This window comes from Onychostoma macrolepis, chromosome 24, assembly GCF_012432095.1.
Source record: "Onychostoma macrolepis isolate SWU-2019 chromosome 24, ASM1243209v1, whole genome shotgun sequence".
In the NCBI taxonomy this organism is placed as follows: domain Eukaryota; kingdom Metazoa; phylum Chordata; class Actinopteri; order Cypriniformes; family Cyprinidae; genus Onychostoma; species Onychostoma macrolepis.
The window spans coordinates 12315444-12338742 of record NC_081178.1 but is presented as its reverse complement, the minus strand read 5'-3'; the positions used below and the strand labels follow the sequence as shown (position 1 = coordinate 12338742).

The 23299-nt window shown below is 38.5% G+C and overlaps 1 protein-coding gene across 3 annotated transcripts in view; it reads right to left on the bottom strand.

The window, feature by feature from the left end:
- vipr1b (vasoactive intestinal peptide receptor 1b) overlaps window positions 1-21807 on the bottom strand; it is an 81211-nt gene extending 59404 nt beyond the window's left edge. For 2 of the 3 annotated variants that reach the window (XR_009269066.1, XM_058765382.1), the window contains exons 1-2: window positions 21485-21807; window positions 1654-1744 (exon numbers count right to left, since the gene is read on the bottom strand). Coding sequence is in view for 2 of the 3 variants with exons in the window: in XM_058765382.1 (XP_058621365.1) it covers window positions 1654-1744; window positions 21485-21541 (148 nt within the window). In the remaining variant the exon portion in view is untranslated. Of the gene's footprint in view, window positions 1-1653; window positions 1745-2849; window positions 2988-21484 lie in introns of those variants that run through there. The other variant, XM_058765383.1, reaches the window with a different exon arrangement.
- Between the last annotated feature and the right edge of the window lie 1492 nt (window positions 21808-23299).

Genomic DNA, 23299 nt, shown 5'->3' with positions numbered 1-23299 from the left:
ACAAGTGTTTGAATCAGCTTTACTTGACTGTATTCTCAAGCTTGCAGTCATCCCTGTTGCTTGTGCACCTTTTCCTACCCAAATTCTTCCTTCCAGTCAACTTTGCATTTAATATGCTTTGATACAGCACTCTGTAAACAGCCACACCTTTCAGTAATGACCCTCTGTGACTTACCCACTTTGTGGAGGGCGTCAATGTTCGTCTTCTGGATCATTGCCAAGTCAGCAGTCTTCTCCATTATTGTGGTTTCAAAGAACAAGAGATACCCGGAATTTATACTGTAGGGATGGTCATTAATTGAAACTCAAATGTAAATATTCTAATATTTTGAGATACTGATTTTTGACTTTCATGAGCTGTAAGCACTAATCATAAAAATTAAAACAAAAAAACGTATAAATGTTTTACTTTACATGCAATGAATCTAAAATATATGAAAGTTTTTTTCACGACATTCTAATTTATTGAGATGCACCTGTATGTGTGTGTGTGTGTGTGTGTCTTTTTTACATTTTATTGTTAATATTATATTCAAATACCTTCTAATACTTAAAGGGATAGTTCACCCAAAAATGAAAATTCTGTCATTAATTACTCACCCTCATGTCATTCCAAACCTGTTAGACCTTCATTCATCTTCAGAACACAAATGAAGATATTTCTGATGAAATCCGGGAGCTCTCTGACCCTGCTTAGACAGCAACGTAACTACCACGTTCAAGGCCCAGAAAGGTAGTAAAGACATTATAGTCCATGTGAAATCGTTCAACCGTAATGTTACGAAGCTACAAGAATACTTTTTGTGCACAAAGAAAACAAAAATAATGCCTTTATTCAACAATTTCTTCTCTTTCGTGCCAGCCTTTGATGCACATTCATGACAGTACCATGCCGCATGCCTTTGAGTAATTAATGACTGAATTTTAATTTTTGCGTGAACTATCCCTTTAAATATTCTAAAAATATGTTAAAAAATATATATATATGTGTAATTTTTTTTTAAGTAATACACATTTACTTTTTTTTTTGGGGGGAGGGGGGCTGAATTTTCAACCGCCGTTTACTCCAGTCTTCAGTGTCACATGATCCTTCTGATATGTTTATTTGGTGCTATTATTATCAATGTTAAGCAAATTCGGCTTAATGTTGTTGTGGAAACTGTAATACATTTTTATTTTTCAAGATTTTTGATAAATAGAAAGTTTTCAGCATTTGTTTGAAATACCTAATTTTGTAACACTGCAAATGCCTTTACTGTTCCTTTTAACAAATTTAATGCGTCCATGCTGAATAAAAGTATTGGTTTATTTCAGTATAACAGAGTTTTGTATGTATACAAATATATACACCTTTTTTCCACTGCTATGTCATTTTCACCACATATCAAATGAAGTGTTGTATTTAACAGTATTCAGTAATGGATTTTTATTTATTTATTATTACTACGAAACCGCAGTTTACTAGATCTACTAGATTTTTTTTCATTCAAACACATTCTAGATATGAATTTAAGTGCTTTTTGTTTTTGGCCTTGTCTCAACACCACATATTAGCTCTCTGTGATCTACAGTCACATCTGTTTTCGCCATCAATACAAAATTGTTTATTGACTGTGAAAAAGGCACAGAGAAATGTTGTTTTGTGAATATCACCTGATGTGACGTTTCCTGCTGTTTTATTCTCGCACCTCGCTCTTGCCAGCTCAATCTCATTTACCACGTCACACATCTGAACAGCACCAACCTGCAAAAGAGACAGAGAGAGAGAACACTTCAGTTGTTCAACCACAGCACACAACCTTCAAAGCTTCAATCTCTTTCGTCTCAGTGATTCACCACAATATTATTCTCAGGATAGTCTATTACTTTAAGGTGTCAGCTTTCATCTTGTAAGGCTTTCATTTCATATGCATATTTATGGATGGCAGCGAAGCCTCATGGGGGCTTATTTTGGCTAAATATTTACAGCGAAGGTCTACTGGGAATTAGATCAACCACTGCTTGAAAAATCCACAACTGAACTACTTATCAGACTTTTAGCTTGCCATACACCATTCTTATTGACAGTCCAATGTACGTCTATACGCTAGTGGCACACGGACAAAAGATCGTCGTTGCACTGTGGAGATGATATCATGCCTGTAGGGGAGAAAAGGCGCTTGGGGCCAGTGAGTAATCGTCAGATTGCTCACTGATGTCCACTGCTGATGACGAATTCATGCTGACAGTCAGTGGCAGACAGCCTGCGGGTCAATAAGAACGTGAAAGTCCAACGAACAGCTTGAGAAGGTCAATGAAGACATGGTGCTGGGGAAGAGGGATGTAATGAACAGGGCCGACTGAGTCCCTATAGTGTTAATAATGCTGTATGTGTGTGGGTGATTGTGTCATGGTCTTTGGGTGTGCAGTGTTTATTGTCTTGAGTTAGCATCTGAGCGTGCTTCTGTTTGGTATGTTTGTGCGTGGGCCTGCATTTGTGTGTGTGTGGGTACAGGTGTGTCTGTGCATTTCAATGTGAGAGACCTGAGATCAGCGACTTAGAACAACAGGTTAGTGAGAAATGGAAAGAGTTTGATTTCAAGTATTTCTGCTGAGTTATGTGAGCTACTGCCTCTCACATGAATGGAAATACTAGCCAAGTTTTCTCCAAGTATTATAGACCTTGTTGGGCAAAAACACACTTGAGCATGGATTGAAGCACTGAAAATAAATAAAAATAAAATAAATATTTTCCAGTCAATGCCTTGATGGTGAGATTTTTTTGTTTTTGAAAGGTCTGTTATGCTCACTAAGGCTGAATGTATTCTGTATGTATACAAATATATACTGGGGTTGTCTCAAATATATACCTTCTCAAATATATACTGAGCTGGCTGTCTGGTGCAGTCTTAACAACCTGGAGCTCAACACGCTCAAAACAGTGGAGATGATCGTGGACTTCAGGAGAAACCCCCCTGCACTCTCAGAGGAGACATTCAAGTTCCAGGGATCCATCATCTCTCAGGACCTGAAATGGGACACTCACATCAACTCCATTGTAAAAAAAGCCCAACAAAGGTTGTACTTCCTTCGCCAGCTGAGGGAGTTTAACCTGCCACAGGAGCTGCTGAAACAGTTCTACTCAGCCGTCATTGAGTCGGTCCTGTGCACTTCAATAACTGTCTGGTTTGGTTCAGCTACAAAATCAGGGATCAGAAGACTACAGAGAAAGGTTCGGACTGCTGAACGTATATCGGTGCCCCCCTGCCCACCCTTCAAGAACTGCATACATCCAGAGTGAGGAAAAGGGCTCGGAAAATCACTCTGGATCCCTCACATCCAAGTCATCCCCTTTTCGAACTTCTGCCATCTAGCCGGTGCAACAGAGCCCCAATTACCAGGACAGCCAGGCACAAGAACAGTTTCTTCCCCAGGCAATCCAACCCCCTCCCCAATTATGCAATAATAATGTGCAATAACCTTATATTTATATATATATATATATTCTATTGCACTCTATCATCTATAGCACAACTGTAGGCTATATACAATAATTTATGTTTCAAATTATTGTTCTTTTTCATTTTTTTTTTTATTTATATTTACATATGTGTATTTTTTATTCTCATCTTATTTTTATTGTCTGTGTGTCGTTGTTGTCTCTGTGAAATGGAAGCTTATGACACTAAAACAAATTCCTTGTATGTGCAAGCATACTTGGCAATAAAAGCTCTTTCTGATTCTGATATACATACTTAATTTTTTTTCTAGATTTTCACTGCTGTCATTTTTACCACATATCAAATGAAGTGTTATATTTAACAGCATTCAGTAATGGAATTGACAATGGCGTAAATTATAATGTTAACATTTTCTAAGAGGCTAATTTCACTTTTTGTGTATCAAATAATATTTTCACATGTTTTGCATATTTTGACAAAATTACAGCTTGACTGGAAATGGAGCAGAATGAAAAGATTCTGTAGGACATTCATAAAAATAAAATGCAAATTATTCAAAAAGTCTAAATATGGCTTATATGTTTTCATTGTATGGGTCCATGAGAAGCATATATATATATATATATATAGGCATTTCAAAAGTATATAATGATTTCATGGACCTGGAAAAACTGGAAAGGAAAGGGGAAAAAACGAAAAAGTCAGTGTTGATTTCATGGGCTCTTTCAGATCTAGATGAATTCAACTGGCCATATCACAAACAGTTTAAGTAAAAATCCACAAAAAGTACACCACTGTTTTTAAATATCTTGAAGAGAAGCTGTGTAATGAAGTCTACCTGCTCTGTGACACTGTCAATAATATTAAAATGATGGAGCTGCAATTTATGATAAATGTTTAGGAGAAGAGGAGCAGAAATGATGCTGAAAATGTGAGTGCTATTTTTACTCAGTTTCAGCTGTCACTCTACGGTACTTTGGTGCATGGATAATAGGGTCAGCTCAGTGAGAGGCTGCTTCACTGCCATCATCAGCCATGCGTGCACCTATAATCCCCACCAGCAGAAGATTCCATCACACTTTTTATTGCATCATCTGACCTCCTGTGGCTTAAAACACTGTAAAAGCAGGAGTGGAAAGGAAGAGTACACAAAAAACACACTGAACAACAGTAGTTATCTTCAGTTAATAATTGCCTTCTTAGTCTAAAGTGTACTTGTCAAGGTTGTTAACATCATTTGGTTCCTGGAAACAAATAATAAAATGCTGGTTTACATTAGATAAGTTTCTATAGAGCTTCTCCATCTGAGGACAAAGAAGCCATTTAGAGGTTGTTTACAGTGATTTCCCTAAATTACAATAACAGTGTGCTATTTGTCTGATAATAAATCTGCCAAATTTCCACAAATATTTCCTCTCAGAGTTATATTAGATAATGGAGGCACATTCCTCCTTACTCTGCATTGGCGTACTCATCAGGTGCAGGGTCCATTGCGTGTGAAAGCGACCCAATAAAGTGGAGGGTCAGGCATCGGGGCGATCGCTCATGCATTCCTGGCAAAGTGCGGACACTCAGCTTCACATATTTGTGTTTATGCTCAAATTATTTGCGAGAGTTCAACTATGTAAGTGGATTCCCTGCTGCAAAATCCAGCTTAGGCTGGATTGCTGTGTTTTGGAACATGATAGTGGATCTAAGCTGGTCATTAGCTGGTCCAAGCCTTGTGTTTTTACACTTTTTTTCTCAAACAGCTTATTTCCAAAAACATGAGCTTGTAATCCACCTCTCACTGGATAAGTCTAGCCTACGCTGGTTTAAGATGATCTAGCTGGTCTCCCAGCTTGGCCAAACAAGTGTTTAACTAGTTTAGTTGGTAACCCTTGAAAACCAATAAACAAGACCAGCTTTGGAGACTAGAAAACCACTCTGAGTAGTTTAAGATGTTTCTTTTTTTTTCCCAGCAAAGGAGACAGACCTTAGTAACACTAAAGAAGTCAGTCTGTGAAAGTGTCTCTGCAGTCAACACTTCTCTTTTAGCTTTGATAAAAGAGTATATTCTTCCTAAGAATCTTAAAACAGTCTTTATGGGTGGTATTGATCTATTTATTTAATGTCAGCCATGCAGTGGCATTTGAGAGCAAGAGACAGAAGGGCGAGGGTTTGTTCCTTAAACAATGAGCATGGTGACTCAGACCTAGACCTTGGCGACCGAACATCAACCACACAGCGTCTCATTTACACACCAAATGGGAAGCACACAAGGAAAAAAGTACTGCAATTTTAGAGATCAGATCAGATTAGAGACCTGGTTCACTGCATAATAAATTAAATAAAAAAATAAATTTAAAAAAGTCTTAGGACTTTTTATATACATTAAATCTCTGAAAATAAAACATTTTTATTAGTTTCACAAAGTCTTAAAGGGTTAGTTCACCCAAAAATGTAGCCTGACTACGTCAGACTTCGTACTTCCGCTCAATTTCAGTTTGCTTCTGTACTCAGTCTGATATAGCAAACCATCTCCCAGTTTATCTCCGGCTCCGCAGCAGCCGGGCCAATCAATGAACAGAGGGCGGGCTGAGAGCCGTGACGTAGACGCTAAGCGCCGAATTTAAGATTGTAGTTTAGGTGAGGGAAATCTAAAATGACAGCAGACATGGAGACACGGGATGCTATTCGCTCTGTTGTGGAGAATATTCCCGGCATTTGCCAACTGAAGCCCGAACACGAAGAGTGTTTGGTTCACATTTTGAATGGAGGTGATGTTGTGGCCCTACTCCCGACAGGTTTTGGGAAAAGTTTAATTTATCAACTGTTACCGATCATCAGCGAGAAACTGGGGAGGCCAAAGTCCGGCAAGGTGATAACTGTGATTGTGTGAGTGTGATTACTTCACATAATCTGCAAAAGTCGTTCACAGCCATCTTCACTCCGGTATTTCGCTCGATGGTTTTGTTTTCGCTGCATACCTGTGTTTACAGCGGAAGTTCGAGGTGGCTGAGTCGGCGAATAACATACGTCATAACCAAACGTTATGTGATTGGCTTACGGGTACACCAATGATTTTAAACTTCAGACAAGCGCCCACCCACGAGAAAGTAAACGCTTGTCAATTATGCCCTTACAGACTGTCTACGAAGTAAAGCGAAGTAGCAGAGTTTGGTATTACCAGGCTACCAAAAATGATAATCAATAATCAGTACAACCTCAAGAATATCATATTAATTTGATTGTCTAATAGTAATGCAAATAAAGACCAGATTATCCTCAATAAAAACAGCATGTATTTTTAATGTAATTTTGTAATATTAAAGGGTTAGTTCACCCAAAAATGAAAATTAGCCTGTGTTTTACTCACCCTCGAGGCATCCTAGGTGTATTTGACTTTCTTCTTTCAAATGAATCCAATCGGAGTTATATTAAAAATTGTCCTGGCTCTACTAAGCTCTATCATTGCAGTGGAAACTAGTGTTTCTGGAAACCACTCAACCAGAAACTAGTGTTTCTGTTCAACAGTCCACAAGACGTCAAATAAAGCATGTGCATCCATAATAAAATGTGCCTCACACGGCTCTGGGGGGTGAATAACGGCCTCCTGTAGCGAATCCATGCGTTTTTGTAAGAAAAATATCCATATTTCAAACGTAATAAACACTTCTCTCTAACTTCATCTAACTCTCTCACTTTATCTATCTGTCATAAGCGGAAGCCATTCCGGCGAATGACATAGGATGTCGGTGCTGCGTGATTAGTGACGAACGCGGAGGGAGAACAAAACAGAATGCCGGTCATGAATAAGAAACACAAACCGATGTCGGAGGATTTCGATATAAGCCAAGAGGAGATTGGTTTTCCTTTGCTAAAGTAAGGAAACTTTGCCTAATTTGCTCCTGTAAACAAACTCCTGTAAACAAACTCGCCAGACTAGTATACCTTAGAGGTGTGCACGCTCGACGCCTATGCCCTACGTCATCCGCTGGAACGGCTTCTGCGTATGGCAGATAGCGGAAGTGAGAGAAAAGTGTTTATTACGTTTTAAATATGGATATTTTTCTTACAAAAACGCATGGATTCGCTACAGGAGGCCGTTATTCATGCCCTGGAGCCATGTGAGGCACGTTTTATTATGGATGCGCATGCTTTATTTGACGTCTTGTGGATTGTTGAACAGAAACACCCGCCGACTGCAATGATAACACTTGGAATAGCCAGTACAATTTTTAATATAAATCTGATTGGATTCGTCTGAAAGAAGAAAGTCATATACACCTATGATGCCTCGAGGTTGAGTAAAGCACTGGCTAATTTTCATTTTTGGGTGAACTAACCCTTTAATATTACAAAAATACATTAAAAATACATGCTGTTTTCATTGAGGATAATCTGGTCTTTATTTGCATTACTATTAGACAATCAAATTAATATGATATTCTTGAGGTTGTATTGATTACATAATCACCAATCAGTCATTTTCAGCTTTATTTTAAGATCCAATCCTCGCAATTAACAAACCATTAACTATGAATTTTGCCTAAAAAAACTCCTAATTAGCTGCTTAATAGTTAATAAGGTGTTAAGTTTAGGTATTGGTCAGGATTAGGGATGTAGAATATGGTCATGTGGAATATGGTGCTTTGTAAGCATTAATAAACATCCAATATAGTAATAGGCATGCTAATAAGCAACTAGTTAATTGAGAGAATTAACTAGTTGACTCCTTGATTCTGATTGGTCAAACGCGGCATTCTACAGTTTAATATAATGGTGACTAAACCACATAATGGACCAATTTATTTTGCTCATTCCTCTCATATCATTCTGTAGTTTCTTATAAATAAGATAATTCAACCCAAATTAACATTTTATAACCCCTTTTTTGGAAAGTAGATGTAAAATAAGCAAGATAAAATATAGTCAGCAGGTCATTTTTGCAAAATAAATCCCTTCAGGGTGGTACAAGAATTGATCAGTTTATTTTTACGATAATGGCCAGCTGGATGCACATTATCCCTTACATATTAACTGTTTAGTTTGTCAGTATCAAAATAATAAGACAGTAGGTCTGTGCATGCTTTGATCCAGCTCAAATCCTCAAATAATACCACTAAACACAGCACGCAGGGCTGATACACACACACAGCTGAGCTGAATAATGAAGTCCTGTGCCTCAGCTGACTTATCGGAACATCTGCTGACCTCTGGGATAAATCTGCTACGCTCGTTCCTGAGCCAGATAACAGCACCGCTCTGCTCAAGCCTGTTAGTGTAAGTGCAGACAGCAGCAGCAGATTCTGCACATAGTGAGAAAGTAACAAATGGCAAATTGGCAAGCAGATGTTCCCTAAAACTGTCTAGCGTAGTGTGTGTGTAGCTGGCAGAGGAACACAGGTTCTGTTACAACTTAAAGGTGATGTGTGTAATTGTTTGGATGTTAAAATACTTTCTGGATTGATGCTTCACTTTTGGTGAGAGAAAATACAAACAGGCCATAAGCCATCTATATGGATGATCTGCAGTATTTATAAACTCCAGTTTTATGCATCCACTGACAATTCAGTTTATTACTTTGCTTACGGCAGAGAAGCCACGGCACACTGCATATTTCAAAATCATGACTATTTGGGAATATTTAACAGTGTTTTGGCAGCAGTAATGTGCTGCCAGTGAACTATTTCTTATAAGTACTATGAGAACAGAAATATCAAATTACATTGGGATTACATCAAGTTACATTTCATTGCCTTTCAAGTTAAAGTGCACATAGACAGTTGACATGTCATGCAATTTTACTCCTCAAAGAAAAGGCTAATTTTCTTCTTTTATATTTTCAACATTTAGATGGACATTGATTTTGTCAACAGCAACAGTTATCTGTTTGAATTGTTTTAATTTCTGAGCAATATCAAGTAAAGGTGGTAATTGTCCTGTGGTGTCACTGTCCTCTTCATGAACTGTGATTGAAATATGTTTAAATGAACACTGGATAGAAATACTTGTATTTCTACTTTCATGACTGGTCATGAATTCAAAGACAGACAGACAGACAGACACACACACACACACACACACACACACCAATATATTAAATTAATCTGAAAAAACAACACGAAAAAAGTTAAATTAAAGACCATTTAAAAATGTTGAAATAAAAAAAAAAAAAAAACTGTTATTGACCAATGTCCGTATATCAAGTATAAATCAACCATCTATCAAATATGAAGGGTCTTATAACCGGCAATTAACATTACAGTCTCCGTTAGTCAGACCTTAATCAAGAGGAAACAGCTCTATAACCATAAATGTGATTAACAATGAGCACTTGAAAAACTTTATCTGATAAAAGAAAGAAAAAAAAAACCTTCCTACTTCTGTGGTTAGTTTGGGGTCCAGTCTTTTTCAAGCAACTCCTTTCATACTGTTTTTGAGTAAAAGTGCAATCAGTAATGTTTTTAAATAAAAATGTTGGTTCCACTTTATATTAGGTGGCCGTAACTACTACTTACATCAAAAATAAGTACAATGTATTTATTGTTTTCATATTGTATTGCAAAACACTTTTGCTGCTATTGAGGTGGGATATGGGCCTCGTCTTGCAGACGATTCCTTTTTGTAATTTTGAGTATTTATTCATTCAGTTTTCATTCTCAAGGCTGAAGATTTTCTCTTGCCCACACAGAGATGTTTTTTCATTAATACTGAAATCATGGACCAGAGCATCAAGGCCACTCCATTACTTTAGTTAATGTTTTTGTCCTCTAATTTCTTAGATGATCTGACAAATGTACATTTTGAGGGTGAGCATGCACTCCCACATGTCTCCACAGAAAAAATAAAAATAAAAATAAACATTTTAATGCATAATCTTGCTTGCTGTCATTTATTATTTCTAAAAGAAAGAGTTGCAGGTTGTTGTTTTTTTCATTCTCTGCAAGGTTCCATTTAGCATTAAAATTATTAAATAAATAATAAAATAAATACATAAATGAACTTCTACTAAAGACATGAGGCCCAAACTAAACTTGATTTCTGCTGGATGGTTAACTGGACTGATTCCGATAAATCTCATGTCTCCAAAACTCACAAGGGAAGCTAACAAAACAAGGCCAATGACATTGAAAGTAAAACAACAGAAACACTGATCAACCCATCTTGTGGTCACAGCACAATCACTTGAAAATCAAAAGCCAACCTCAACTACAGCTGTTTCCCTAATTCTGCGCACTCAAGATTCCCTCAGTTAGGCTCTCCGTAATTTTGGACTCACGCGAGGGCTGCCGGTCTATCTAGTGCAGGTATCTTTACAGGTATTTGGAGTGATCGTGGGCTTGTTATGTACTCTGCTGACCACAAAAATATTGTTGCTGGCAAGAAGCTCAGAGCTATACTATTTATGAGCAAAGAGGGAAGGCGAAGAGCATAGAAAACCTGAATAAACAGGAAATACATCTGTTGCACACTCACACTACGGCTGTAAGTAAAAACCCCAAGTTAATCAGTCAGCAGACTATGCAGAGCAGAGTCATAAATGACCACCCCAGAGACAACCATAAACTTCCTGCATACACATCTGCTCTCTGTCACACCAAGAATTTAGATAAGAGAAGATTTGGGGGATTTTTCTGCCGCTCCATAACACTGAGGACCCTCGACCACTATGTAATAACAACATGTCAGGTTTTGTTATTATAAAACGTTTGTATATGACCAAAGCATGACACTAGTGTTCGGGGGTGTTTCCAGCAGCTGTTTAAATGACTTCACACTAACACAACCTTTATAGGCACAGAAAATATGTCAACAAAACAGTCTAGACAAGACCAAACCAGCTGAATGGATGAATGGATGTGGATGGATGGATGGATGGATGAATGGATGAATGAATGACAGAAAGACAGACAGATAGATAAATAGATAGATTATAGATAATAAACATGTGAAATGAAACATTTTATAATCAAAAACTAATTTATTAATATACGTATATGCATTTAAGGCGTGTCCAAAACCACTTTTCCAAATCCACTTTTTAGACCATGTTTTTAGCATAATCCTTTAAAGGGTCGTCCCTATTCTTTTAATGAGTAATGGGTGTGTTTTGAGCATAATGTGCAAATAACCAATCAGAGTCTCATCTCCCATTTCCTTTAAGAGCCAGTTGCTCTCGCGCCATGGCGGATTCGCTATTTACACGGCGGAATTTGCAAGCGCAAAGACTGAACGTGTCTCCAGAGAGGAAACAGAGCTGCTCGTGTGTGAGCAAATAGGTAGCCTAATTCTGATACATGCAATGACTATCCATTATGACATGTAGGCATTTTTAGATTTATGTAGCCTATTGTCACGCCCCTGGACTGTTTTGTTGTGTTCTTGCTCCCCATGTGTTCCCTGTGACCCAGTTTTTCCCGTCTTGATTGTTAATTTGATTCCAGGTGTGTCCCCTTAGTTCCCTCATTATCCTGTCATTATAAGCCCGAGTCCATTCAGTTCATGTTTGTCGGTCTTTGAGTGTCTACCCTGCCTGTGATCTGTGTTCCCGTTTGAATTAAATACTCTCCGTTTGTGAATTCCTCGTCTCCTCGTTCCTGGTTCCCGTGCTCCCCGTGAGCTGTGACAGAAAGACCAACCAAAACAGTAACCTCCGTGTTTTCCCTCCGTTTTGTTTCCTCGTTTTTATCTCAGTGTTTTTTTCCCTTTGTGTCCTTATGGATCCCCTCGTCCGGTCTGAATTCCTCCTCCTCCTGCTGGAGCAGGGGGACAGATCTCTCGAGGACCACACAAGACTGCTCCTGTGTTTAGCTAGTGCCACCAGCTACCCGGACGGCGCGCTCTGCTCTTTCTACAACGCAAGCTTGAACACCGCGTGCAGAGCGCTGTCGTCCGAGGATGGTCCTCGAGAGGATTTCACCGCCTTTGTGGAGTGGATTCTGGTGAGAAACGGATCACCCCTCACCGTCTCTCCCGAGGATGATCTCGCCAGATCCACTCCAGACCCAGAGCCCAGCCCATCAACTCCCAGCGGTGCGGAGCATCAGTCCAAGCCCACCGATGACGGCGAGCCATTTCCCGCCGCGATCTGCGAGCCAGCGCGAAGCTGAGCGACTGAGCGGAAGATCGTCCCGGAAGTTGAGCCCAACCCGTCAGATCAGGTGCGAGAGCCGGTGACAGTGCCCACCACGAGGGAGCCAGCCGTTGACGGTGTGAGCGTGGAGTGGAGCTCCGCCCCCTGCACCGTGGCTGAGGATGAGCTGATTATCCATCTGGGGCTGCTGGACATGGAGGAGGATTTAATTGACTGGGAGACTGAACTGGAATTCGAACTGCCCCCTCTCCTCTCTTCGTCATCCCCGCTAATCCCGTCCAGCCCTCCTTCGTCCTTGGTTCCCTTATTCAACCCTGAGAGGGCTTCAGATCGTCCAGTGCCTGCTCCTCGAAAATGCCCTCCAGTGCCCGCTCCTCAAATGCCTTCCATTGCCCGCTCCTCGAAAATACCCACCCTCCCAACCGCTCCTGCCTCCTCCACCGCTGTCGTCTGGCAGCCCCTCTACTCGCCCTCAGCCCACCATCAATGCGGTGCGAGCCCCACGGGACTGCCATCCTCCAGTGTCGCCGGGGCTGGAGTATCCCTCACCTCCGCCTCCAGCCTCCTCGGCCCGGACTCCGCCTCGGCCCGTTGACCCAGCGGCTCCACATTCAGTTCATGTTTGTTGGTCTTTGAGTGTCTACCCTGCCTGTGATCTGTGTTCCCGTTTGAATTAAATGCTCTCCGTTTGTGAATTCCTCGTCTCCTGGTTCCCGTGCTCCCCGTGAGCTGTGACACCTATACAATAATATTTTACATTGTAATCCTTAAATTTTTTATATTTGGCATGTTTGTGTGCTGCTGCGCGTCCCTGTGCGTGTAATGAGCAAAGTGTACATGCGTTGTGGACCCGCCTATTGTTCATGTTACTAATGCGCTCTTTAAATAACAAAAAAATAGTGTGCCATTGACTTTAGACCAGGTTTTAGTTGGTCAATAGCGTAGTCTATTTCAGTTCTCTCAAAATAGCAACGCACCAACAATGCGCCTGAACACACCTCATTTTCAGACCAGCACGGCCATAGGCACACAAATGGGCGCAAATGCATTTGATATTTAAACAACGTGGTGCAGGATGTGAAAATGATAACTGCGTTAGGCTTAAACTAGCAGCAAACACTTGCGTCGCACCTGGCGCCGCATTGCACCTGGTGTATGATAGGGCCCATAGTTATTCAGTTTTATCAGAAATTCTACATTTACAGTCATGGCCAAAAATATCGGCACCTTTGCAATTTGGTCAGAAAACTTCTCTCAGGAAATTATTGCAGTTGCAAATGTTTTGGTACTCACATGTTTATTTATTTTTCGTTTGCATTGGAACAACAACAAAAAAAACCAGAGGAGTCAAATCAGATACAATTCCACAGAGAACCCAAAAAATGCACTGGACAAAATTATTGGCACCCTTAACTTAATATTTGGTAGCACCCCCTTTGGAAAAAATAACTCAGTCGCTTGCTGTAACCATGAATGAGTTTCTTATACCTCTCTACTGGAATTTTGCACCACTCTTTTTTTGCAAACTTCTCCAGGTCATTCATATTTGAAGGATGCCTTCTCCCAACTGCTGTTTTGAGATCTCTCCACAGGTGTTCTATGGGATTCAGATCTGGACTCATTGCTGGTTGTTTCAGAACTCTCCAGCACTTTGTTTGTAACCATTTCTGAGTGCTTTTTGAAGTGTGTTTCGGTCATTGTCCTGCTGGAAGACCATGACCTCTGGTGGAGCCGCAGCTTTCTGACACTGGCCACTACGTTGCACCCCAAAATTCTTTGGTAATCATCAGATTTCATGATACCGTTCACACAGTCAAGGCATCCAGTGCCAGAAGCAGCAAAGCAACCCCAAAACATCTTTGAACCTCCACCATGTTTGACTGTAGAGACTGTGTTCTTTTCTTTGAAGGCCTCATTTATTTTTCTGTAAACAGTGCCATGATGTCCTTAACCAAAAAGCTCTACTTTTGTCTCATCTGTCCACAGTACGTTCTCCCAGAAGGATTGTGGTTTTGTCACATAAATTTTGGCAAACTCCAGTGGTGTCCTCCTGGGTCTCCTGCCATAGCGTCCCTTTTCATTCAGATGGCGATGGATAGCGCAAGCTGACACTGTTGTACCCTGTGTCTGCAGATCAGCTTGAATTTGTTTGGAAGTTAATCACGGTTCTTTATCCACCATTCGAACAATCCTTCGTTATAATTATTCATTAATTTTGCTCTTCCATCCACATCCAGGGAGGTTAGCTACAGTGCCATGGGCTGTAATCCTCTTGATGATATTGCGCACAGTGGACACAGGAACATTAAGATCTGTGGAGATAGACTTGTAGCCTTGAGATTGTCCATGTTTTTCCACAATTTTTTCTCTCAAATCCACAGACAACTCTTTACACTTCTTTCTTTTCTCCATGTTCAGTGTGACACACAACAAAAAGGTTGGCTGTTTCTCAATATGCGTTCTTCAGTGATCTTGCGTCCTTGTGTTCTCGTTGTACGTCATCATCAACTGTTGAAGTTCAGTTCCAATTCTCAAGAACGCGAGAACAGAGGATGCATGAAAGTGCCCGGATGTGTTCTTGATATTGAGGATGCATCGAGTGCAGACTTGAGAGAATCGAGCTGTTAGAAATCCCAGAAGACGCTGCAGGTGGCCGGTGTACGGAAGCCTGTAAGCTTTAAACTCGATCTCGCAAATACTTGGCGGCTCTTGAAGTTGAAAGTAAACATTTATCGTTTTGTTTTGGTCCATATCAATAAAGTGGTAAGACCCCGAGAAAGTCTGCATTATTTTTATTGGCATATTAAAATGAATCTTAACATAGTCATAGTTAAAAATAACGCTGTAAAATAATACAATATACAATTATATGAAAATAATATCTATAATAGTATGAAATGTTTTAATAAGTTATGACATTTGTTTGTAATGTTGTGTTATATTTATTGTTCATTGGCCGCTGCTTGCTGAGACTATGCGGTCATTTAAGCAAGAACGCAGTACGTCTCAATTCTCACAAGGATGTGTTCTGTGTCCTCGCGTCCTTCCGAGCTCATTCTTCCGAGGAATCCTTGCAAGACTGGTCTCCACGAGAACACAAGTCTGTTATCTGCATTCTTGGAATTGAGAAACAGCCGTTGAGTCAACTTTTCTCCATTAACTGGTTGCAAGTGTGATTACTATATTGCCCACACCTGTTACTTGCCACAACTGTGACTAAATACAAATTACAGGAGCATAACATGCTTGAAAAGCAATTATTTCTTACAATTTTGACAAGGTGCCAATAATTTTGTCCAGTCCATTTTTGAGTTCTGTGTGAAATTTTATCAAGTTTGACTTTTCTTCTCAGTTTTTTTGTGTCGTTGCATTGCAAACAAAAACAATACGCATGTGAATACCACAACATTTGCAATTGGAACAATTTTCTGAGAGAAGTGTTGCATTTTCTGACAGAATTGCAAGGGGGTCATTTTTGGCCATGACTGTATTTATTCATTCATTCATTTATTTTATTTATTTTTGATTATCAAATGATTGATTCTTTCATCTATTTATCCACTTTATAATTGATTGCTTGTTTGATTTATTATTTTCTCAAACTATGCATCGATTTGTTAATTGATTTATTGATTTTTTTTAAAAAGATGATTGGCTGTGTCTAAAATCACCACATATACCCTTAATTAGGGTATTGTTTGAGAGGACAGCCATTTATAGCGGTATCTGAAACCATAGTGAACATTATCGACCGAAACTCATTCAGTCCCATAATGCACTGCAATAACAAATGTACAATGTACACTCAACATTAAAGAATACCCAAAATGCGTAGTGAGGGTCGTGCCGAATGAATTCCTGAATCTCGCCAAAAGATGGTGAAGAAGAAGGTGACTGCAGTTGAATTATACATTTTCCAAGTCACTGGTCCAATGTGATTACAGTGTAATATCACACAGGTCTCATAATTGACGATTAAATATTTTAATGGCGGTTTATACATGCTAGTTTTCATAACAAAGTTCAAGATAAATCTTTTCATTACTACTGGAGCTGCCAGCTTGCTAAGCTTTCTAATGATAATTAAACAGCAAGCACAAACTGCAAAAGCAACACTCAGTATCCGAATTTATTCACTCGTTTTCATTCACTCCTTCAACTGCACTATATTAGTGGACTAATATAGGGAATAGTGAATGAGGGTACAGGGGGTGATTTCGAACACAGCAATTGCCTTGCACATATGGGTGCCCATACAGATAGAGCAACTCACCAACCTGAGAAACATGAAACTCTAAGTGAGTGAAAGATACTAAGCATTTTTATTTCACACCTGAACAGTGCTATAAATATAGTGGGTTATACAGAACACAGATGAAGGACGTTGTCATGGTGCTTGAGCAATAGGTGTCTCACATCTATTCTTCATGAGTAAGTGAGGTGGACAGAAGTGCATTATGGGGTTTGGGAGTTGGTGGGAGTGTTCATGGGAGATGGAGTGAACAAATGCTGCAGTCAGAGGACTTGAGAAAATCTAAAGCTACAGGTGCTGGTCATATAATTAGAATATCATCAAAAAGTTGTTTTATTTCACTAATTCCATTCAAAAAGTGAAACTTGTATATTATATTCATTCATTACACACAGACTGATATATTTCAAATGTTTATTTCAGCTCATGAAAGTCAAAAATCAGTATCTCAAAATATTAGAATATTTCTATAGAGTTTGAATAAATGACCATCCCTACAGTATAAATTCTGGGTATCTCTTGTTCTTTGAAACCATAATAATGGGGAAGACTGCTGACTTGGCAATGATCCAGAAGACGAACATTGACACCCTCCACAAAGAGGGTAAGTCACAGAAGGTCATTACTGAAAGGTGTGGCTGTTTACAGAGTGCTGTATCAAAGCATATTAAATGCAAAGTTGACTGGAAGGAAGAATTTGGGTAGGAAAAGGTGCACAAGCAACAGGGATGACCGCAAGCTTAAGAATACAGTCAAGCAAAGCCGATTCAAACACTTGGGAGAGCTTCACAAGGAGAGAACTGAAGCTGGAGTCAGTGCATCAAGAGTCACCACGCTCAGACGTCTTCAGGAAAAGGGCTACCAAGCCACTTCTGAACCAGAGACAACGTCAGAAGCATCTTACCTGGGCTGTGGAGAAAAGAACTGGACTGTTGCTCAGTGGTCCAAAGTCCTCTTTTCAGATGAAAGTAAATTTTACATTTCATTTGGAAATCAAGGTCCCAGAGTCTGAAGGAAGAGTGGAGAGGCACAGAATCCATGTTGCTTCAAGTCCAGTGTGAAGTTTCCACAGTCAGTGATGATTTGGGCTGCCATGTCATCTGCTGGTGTTGGTCCACTGTGTTTTCTGAAGTCCACAGTCAACGCAGCCATCTACCTGGAAATTTTAGAGCACTTCATGCTTCCTTCTGTTGACAAGCTTTATGGAGATGCTGATTTCATTTTCCAGCAGGACTTGGCACCTGCCCACACTGCCAAAGGTACCAAAAGCTGGTTCAATGACCATAGTGTTACTGTGCTTGATTGCCCAGCAAACTCGCCTGACCTGAACCCCATAGAGTATCTATGGGGTATTGTCAAGAGGAAGATGAGAGACACCAGACCTAACAATGCAGAAGAGCTGAAGGCCACTATCAGAGCAACCTGGGCTCTCATAACACCTGAACAGTGCCACAGACTGATCGACTCCATGCCACGCCACATTGCTGCAGTAATTCAGGCAAAAGGAGCCCCAACTAAGTATTGAGTGCTGTACATGCTCATACTTTTCATTTTCATACTTTTCAGTTGGCCAAGATTTCTAAAAATCCTTTCTTTGTATTGGTCTTAAGTAATATTATAAAATATTGTGGTTATACTAATTTTTGACTTTCATGAGCTGTAAGCTCTAATCATCAAAATTAAAAGAAATAAACATTTGAAATATATCAGTCTGTGTGTAATGAATGAATATAATATACTAGTTTCACTTTTTGAATGGAATTAGTGAAATAAATCAACTTTTTGATGATATTCTAATTATATGACCAGCACCTGTACTCTATGGAGCTCCTGCACTAGCTCTTCAGAAAGTGAGTAGCTCTTATAATCTGTGTGGAAAACTTTCTCCACACACACATTCTGCTGCCTCAAGTGTTTGTTTCCTACTGTGTGATGAAATGACTGAATTCAAGTGCAAAAAAGCAACTCAACTTTTAGCAAAAAAATTACCTAAGAGAACACTTTTATCAAAATACGAATCTAAATCTTTTCATTATATCAAAACATGTTCCTTTTTTGCAGCAAACAAGAAGGCATAGTTTTGCATCAGGAATGCTGCGTGCTGCAATAAAAGCTCATTATCATGACGCATGCACATCTCCAGCTGTGAAACTCCTCGTTTGTTTCCTAACGGCCATTTTCTTGACAAAGGTGAGCAACTGCAATTGAAAGCAATAATATTTTTTGTACTTAAAAGCAATTGTGTTATAATGAGTTGATCTTTTAGGTATAAAGTTTTTTTAGAGACGTGCTGATAACTTTGCAGGGAAAGTCTTCTATCTTATTTTAGACCCAGTTTTACATATTTGCTTTAAGCAGAGTCCAATTCTTTGAGAAAAGTGGAAATTTGTTAATCTCACATTTTATTTTACATATCTATCCGGTGAGAAAAAAATGTTGTACTAAACTAATTAAAACTGAAATAAAAAATGAATTAAAACTATGTAAACATTAAAACAAATTAATAAATATGACAAAATGCTAAAACTTTAACTAAAATTAAAATACTAATAAAAACTAATTCAAAATAATAAAAAGTATAATAGTATCTCAATGCTTCTAGCCCTGATTTAAGTAATTGCAAGCCTGTAATTGTATTGCAGCAGATTATGCTACAACAGTTTCTTCTTAAACACAAGCGTATCTATATCTTAAACACATTCTCATCTACAGTTCAAAAATTGTCTCACGCATAATGATTGATTTCTTGTCTTTAAATGTTTTTTTCCAGGACCATTAGAATTCAGTGTAAGTGTGAAGCACACATTCATTTATCTTCAATGAAGCTGAGTGTCAAGATTCTATCAGTTTGAAAACAAGCATCGTTTAAAAGCTTGTTGACCTTAGAATGAAAAAAATTAGTGAAAAATGCAGTAGCAGATGCCATCCATACAAAGACAGCTCATTAAGTTTCATTTCAAATGTTAAACATGTTACGTCATTTGGAAAACTGCTGATAAGAACAGGAAGCTGAGGTGATGCCAACTATCTATAAAGCATAGCACAATTCTTAATCAAACACTATACAGTCCTCCAAAGGTTAACAGTATTTAAACTCAGCTTAAATACTTAAAAACAGCAAATCCACAGCTTCTTATATCACACAACCCAATTACATGCTGATAATGTGTCTAAATTGAAACAAATGCATTTAAAAATACACGTTGACACATCTACTGCACTGCAACCAGTTGCTCTCCATCAAGTGTGCTGCTTTTCTCCATTGTGAAACATCCTCTAACATGCTAGCCAACGTGAATTCCCATTTTCGCTGAAATAAATAGCAGCAGGAATGTCTCCTAAAGGATGCTTTTAGCTGATGTTTGGTACATTTAATTCCTGAGTCAATACCAAAATGTCTTTTCATTCAGCTTGTGACATCTAGTGATGGTGAGAGTGGCAGACCACTGCGGCCTTTATCAGTAATTCAAGAGGGTGAAGTGTGCTAAAAGTGCAGATAAGAGGCTTTTGTGAAGACTGAAGTGTATGATTTACACTGTCAGAGAATGCTTAGGGTTACAATTGCCATGTGTGTCATAGATGAACCAGAACTGTACCACATTCTGGTTTTGCAAAGTTTAATTATTATTATTTTTTTTTTTTTTTTGGTTTTTCTGGTTTCACAAAGTGCCTAAATTTTGTGTTACTAAGAAAATTTGTAAATATCATGATTTTACATGGATTATTTTGCATGCAGATAGATAGATAGATAGATAGATAGATAGATAGATAGATAGATAGATAGATAGATAGATAGATAGATAGATAGATTCAGCACAGAATCTGTTTAGATGGACATGAGAGAAATCAAATTAATTGAGCAATCAAGCATGTTAAACCTGTGGATTTATCCATTTGATATTCAAAAATGTATAAATTAATAAAAATACAATTATTAAACACTTTGAAAATGCATTAATATTAGAGAGCTAGAAAGATAGATAGCAATAATCATCTGATCATAATTTTTAAAAAATCTCAGCATAAAGTTCCTGTGGCAACCCATTTGAGGACATTGAAAATGTGCAATGAATAAGCGTTTGCTGAGATTATGTATGGAGAGGTGCTAGTGAATCAATAAAATGCTTAATAAATCAATAAAACAGACCAATACAGGATGGGCCATTAATAATATGACCGTGGTCAAAAATGTTTATTATTGACGCCTAAATGATTTTAAATAAAATTTAACTCAAGTCATTTTCTATGTTAGATGACTCCTTGCTATCTGGACAGGCGCTCTCACCCCTTCTAGGAGGTTAAAAGTAGCCTATTTTAACACATTTAACACACAAAATAATCACGGGTATCTTACATGTTATAGACATTATAGCTAAATAACTTGTTAAAGCCCACATTATCATGCCTTTATAAAGTAAAAGACACTGCTCCTTCACTCGTGCCGTGCGCGCGCATTAATGCATTAGTCTCAGCATCCAACTTCTCGGTGGCTTTCTAGTCACATTTATATGGTTTTTACTAAATATGCGAGGTCCATAATGTTACCTCCCTCCACAAATTAAATATAGGCCTACTTCACATCAGATAGATTTAGGCTAATATAAATTAAAACATGTAACACGCCAACGGTTTCTCAGACTGACTGCAATGAAACAGTAACTAACTGTATAAGCTATTTAAAATAGCTACCATAACACACAAACAAACACTTACCGGAGAAAACAAGGAGCTCAATGTTGAAACCAATAAAACCAATTTTGGGGCGTCCATCGCAGCAGCTTTTTCTTCTGTAAATGTTCGTTTACCATGGAAATAAAAACTTTGCAGTCCGTAAAGTTCTCCTGCTTTTCTCACAAGCGCGTAAAAGTAAACTCAGTCAAACTGTCTCGTCGGCCACGGTGTTGACAGAATAGCAAAACATAAGTTGAGATGAGGGAACATCACAAGAGCCGTGAGTGAGCAGCAGTCCTCCGGGTGAGTGGCTCATCTCGTTGCTCGAGCTGCTGACAGTTCAGCGACCAATGAGCGAATCACAGTCAGACCACGAGAGGAGCTTTACAGCTTCACTACTTGCGAGATATTGACAATACACTCAAAGACTGCATCACTCTTGTTCGTCATCGGCTTACGAGTCTCTTTTTTGTGGCGTTAGTGCGAAAGCAATAGATGAAATCTCAAGGTCTCTGCTCTTTGTGAACACCTGGCTGCAGAAAATGACTCTTGTGTGAGCTTGTTTGGTTAGTAGGAAGATGCCATTTCATGAAATTGTTTAATTATCACAATATACAAAATATAGAAGGTCCTCTGGTAAGAATGACTTATAATGTTTTGTCTGTACCTTCAAATATTTTACAATAGCCTATTCATATTCTATAATTTGGGATGATGTTCGACTAAAGAATCCTAAAAAAAAAAAAAAAAAAAAAATGCAAATTATGCTTTCTTTGTCATTAGCGGGCACATCTTATCCAAAGTGACTTTTAACTCTATAAATTAAATAATAATTGCTGGAGCAACCTGATTTTAAGTGCCATGCTCAAGGAAAGGGCACTGGTTGATTGGGAATGTCATCTGATGAATATTCAGAGACAAATTAATGTAATTAAAACACTGCTAGAATCCATTATTCTGGATACATGTTTATTATGTAAGTGCCCTGATTAAAATGTTGTTACGTTCCATTTCACACAGTGATCCATTTCAATGCTGATTTATATAGCCTCTGTACTTTCAAATCAGAAATTGCTGCAATTAGTTTAATAGAGCTTTTCAACAGGTACAATAACTAATTAACCACACACACACACACACACACACACACACACATATCTGCCTATCTGGCCATGGTCATGTTTCTCAATTAAATTACATATATATGTGTGTGTATATATATATATATATTATTTATATATATTGATAAAACAATGGTTTAGAGATAAGATTATCTTTCAGCTGTGAGGCTGGATGCAGCTTGTCACGTGATAAATAAGCTCATTTCTGTGTCTCAGAGCAGAGCTCATTCTAATCATTTTCCATTTAAACTAACTAAATCGCATTTGGTGAAAAAATACTCACTGTAATATCTGTGTTGACACCGCTGAGGATCAGCCACCCCACTTCTGATTGTTCAGTGACTGATATGCTCTCCTGTGCATGCAGCTATTGAGAAACTGCCATTCTGTGCATGCAGTGTTTTTCCTTATTATGCTTATTATGCTTATTATGCATGTGACTTCTCATCAAACAGAATCAGTGGATCTGTTTCCTGAGGATGAATGTCTGTATGCTCATTCATTAAAAGTGCAGAGTTAATGTGCCTGAAATCACATTAAGTTTGCTTTGTTCATGAATACTTGTTTACAAATACTACTATCATTAAATTACTCAAATGTGCCTTTCAGTGATGTACAGCATCATTTGTCATGATTCAGTTACACATCATTTCACATTTTATGACAAAAAATAAATAAATAAATAAATAAAAACACTGAAAATTTACTGGAAACTTACCCCAGATGTAGATGTAGT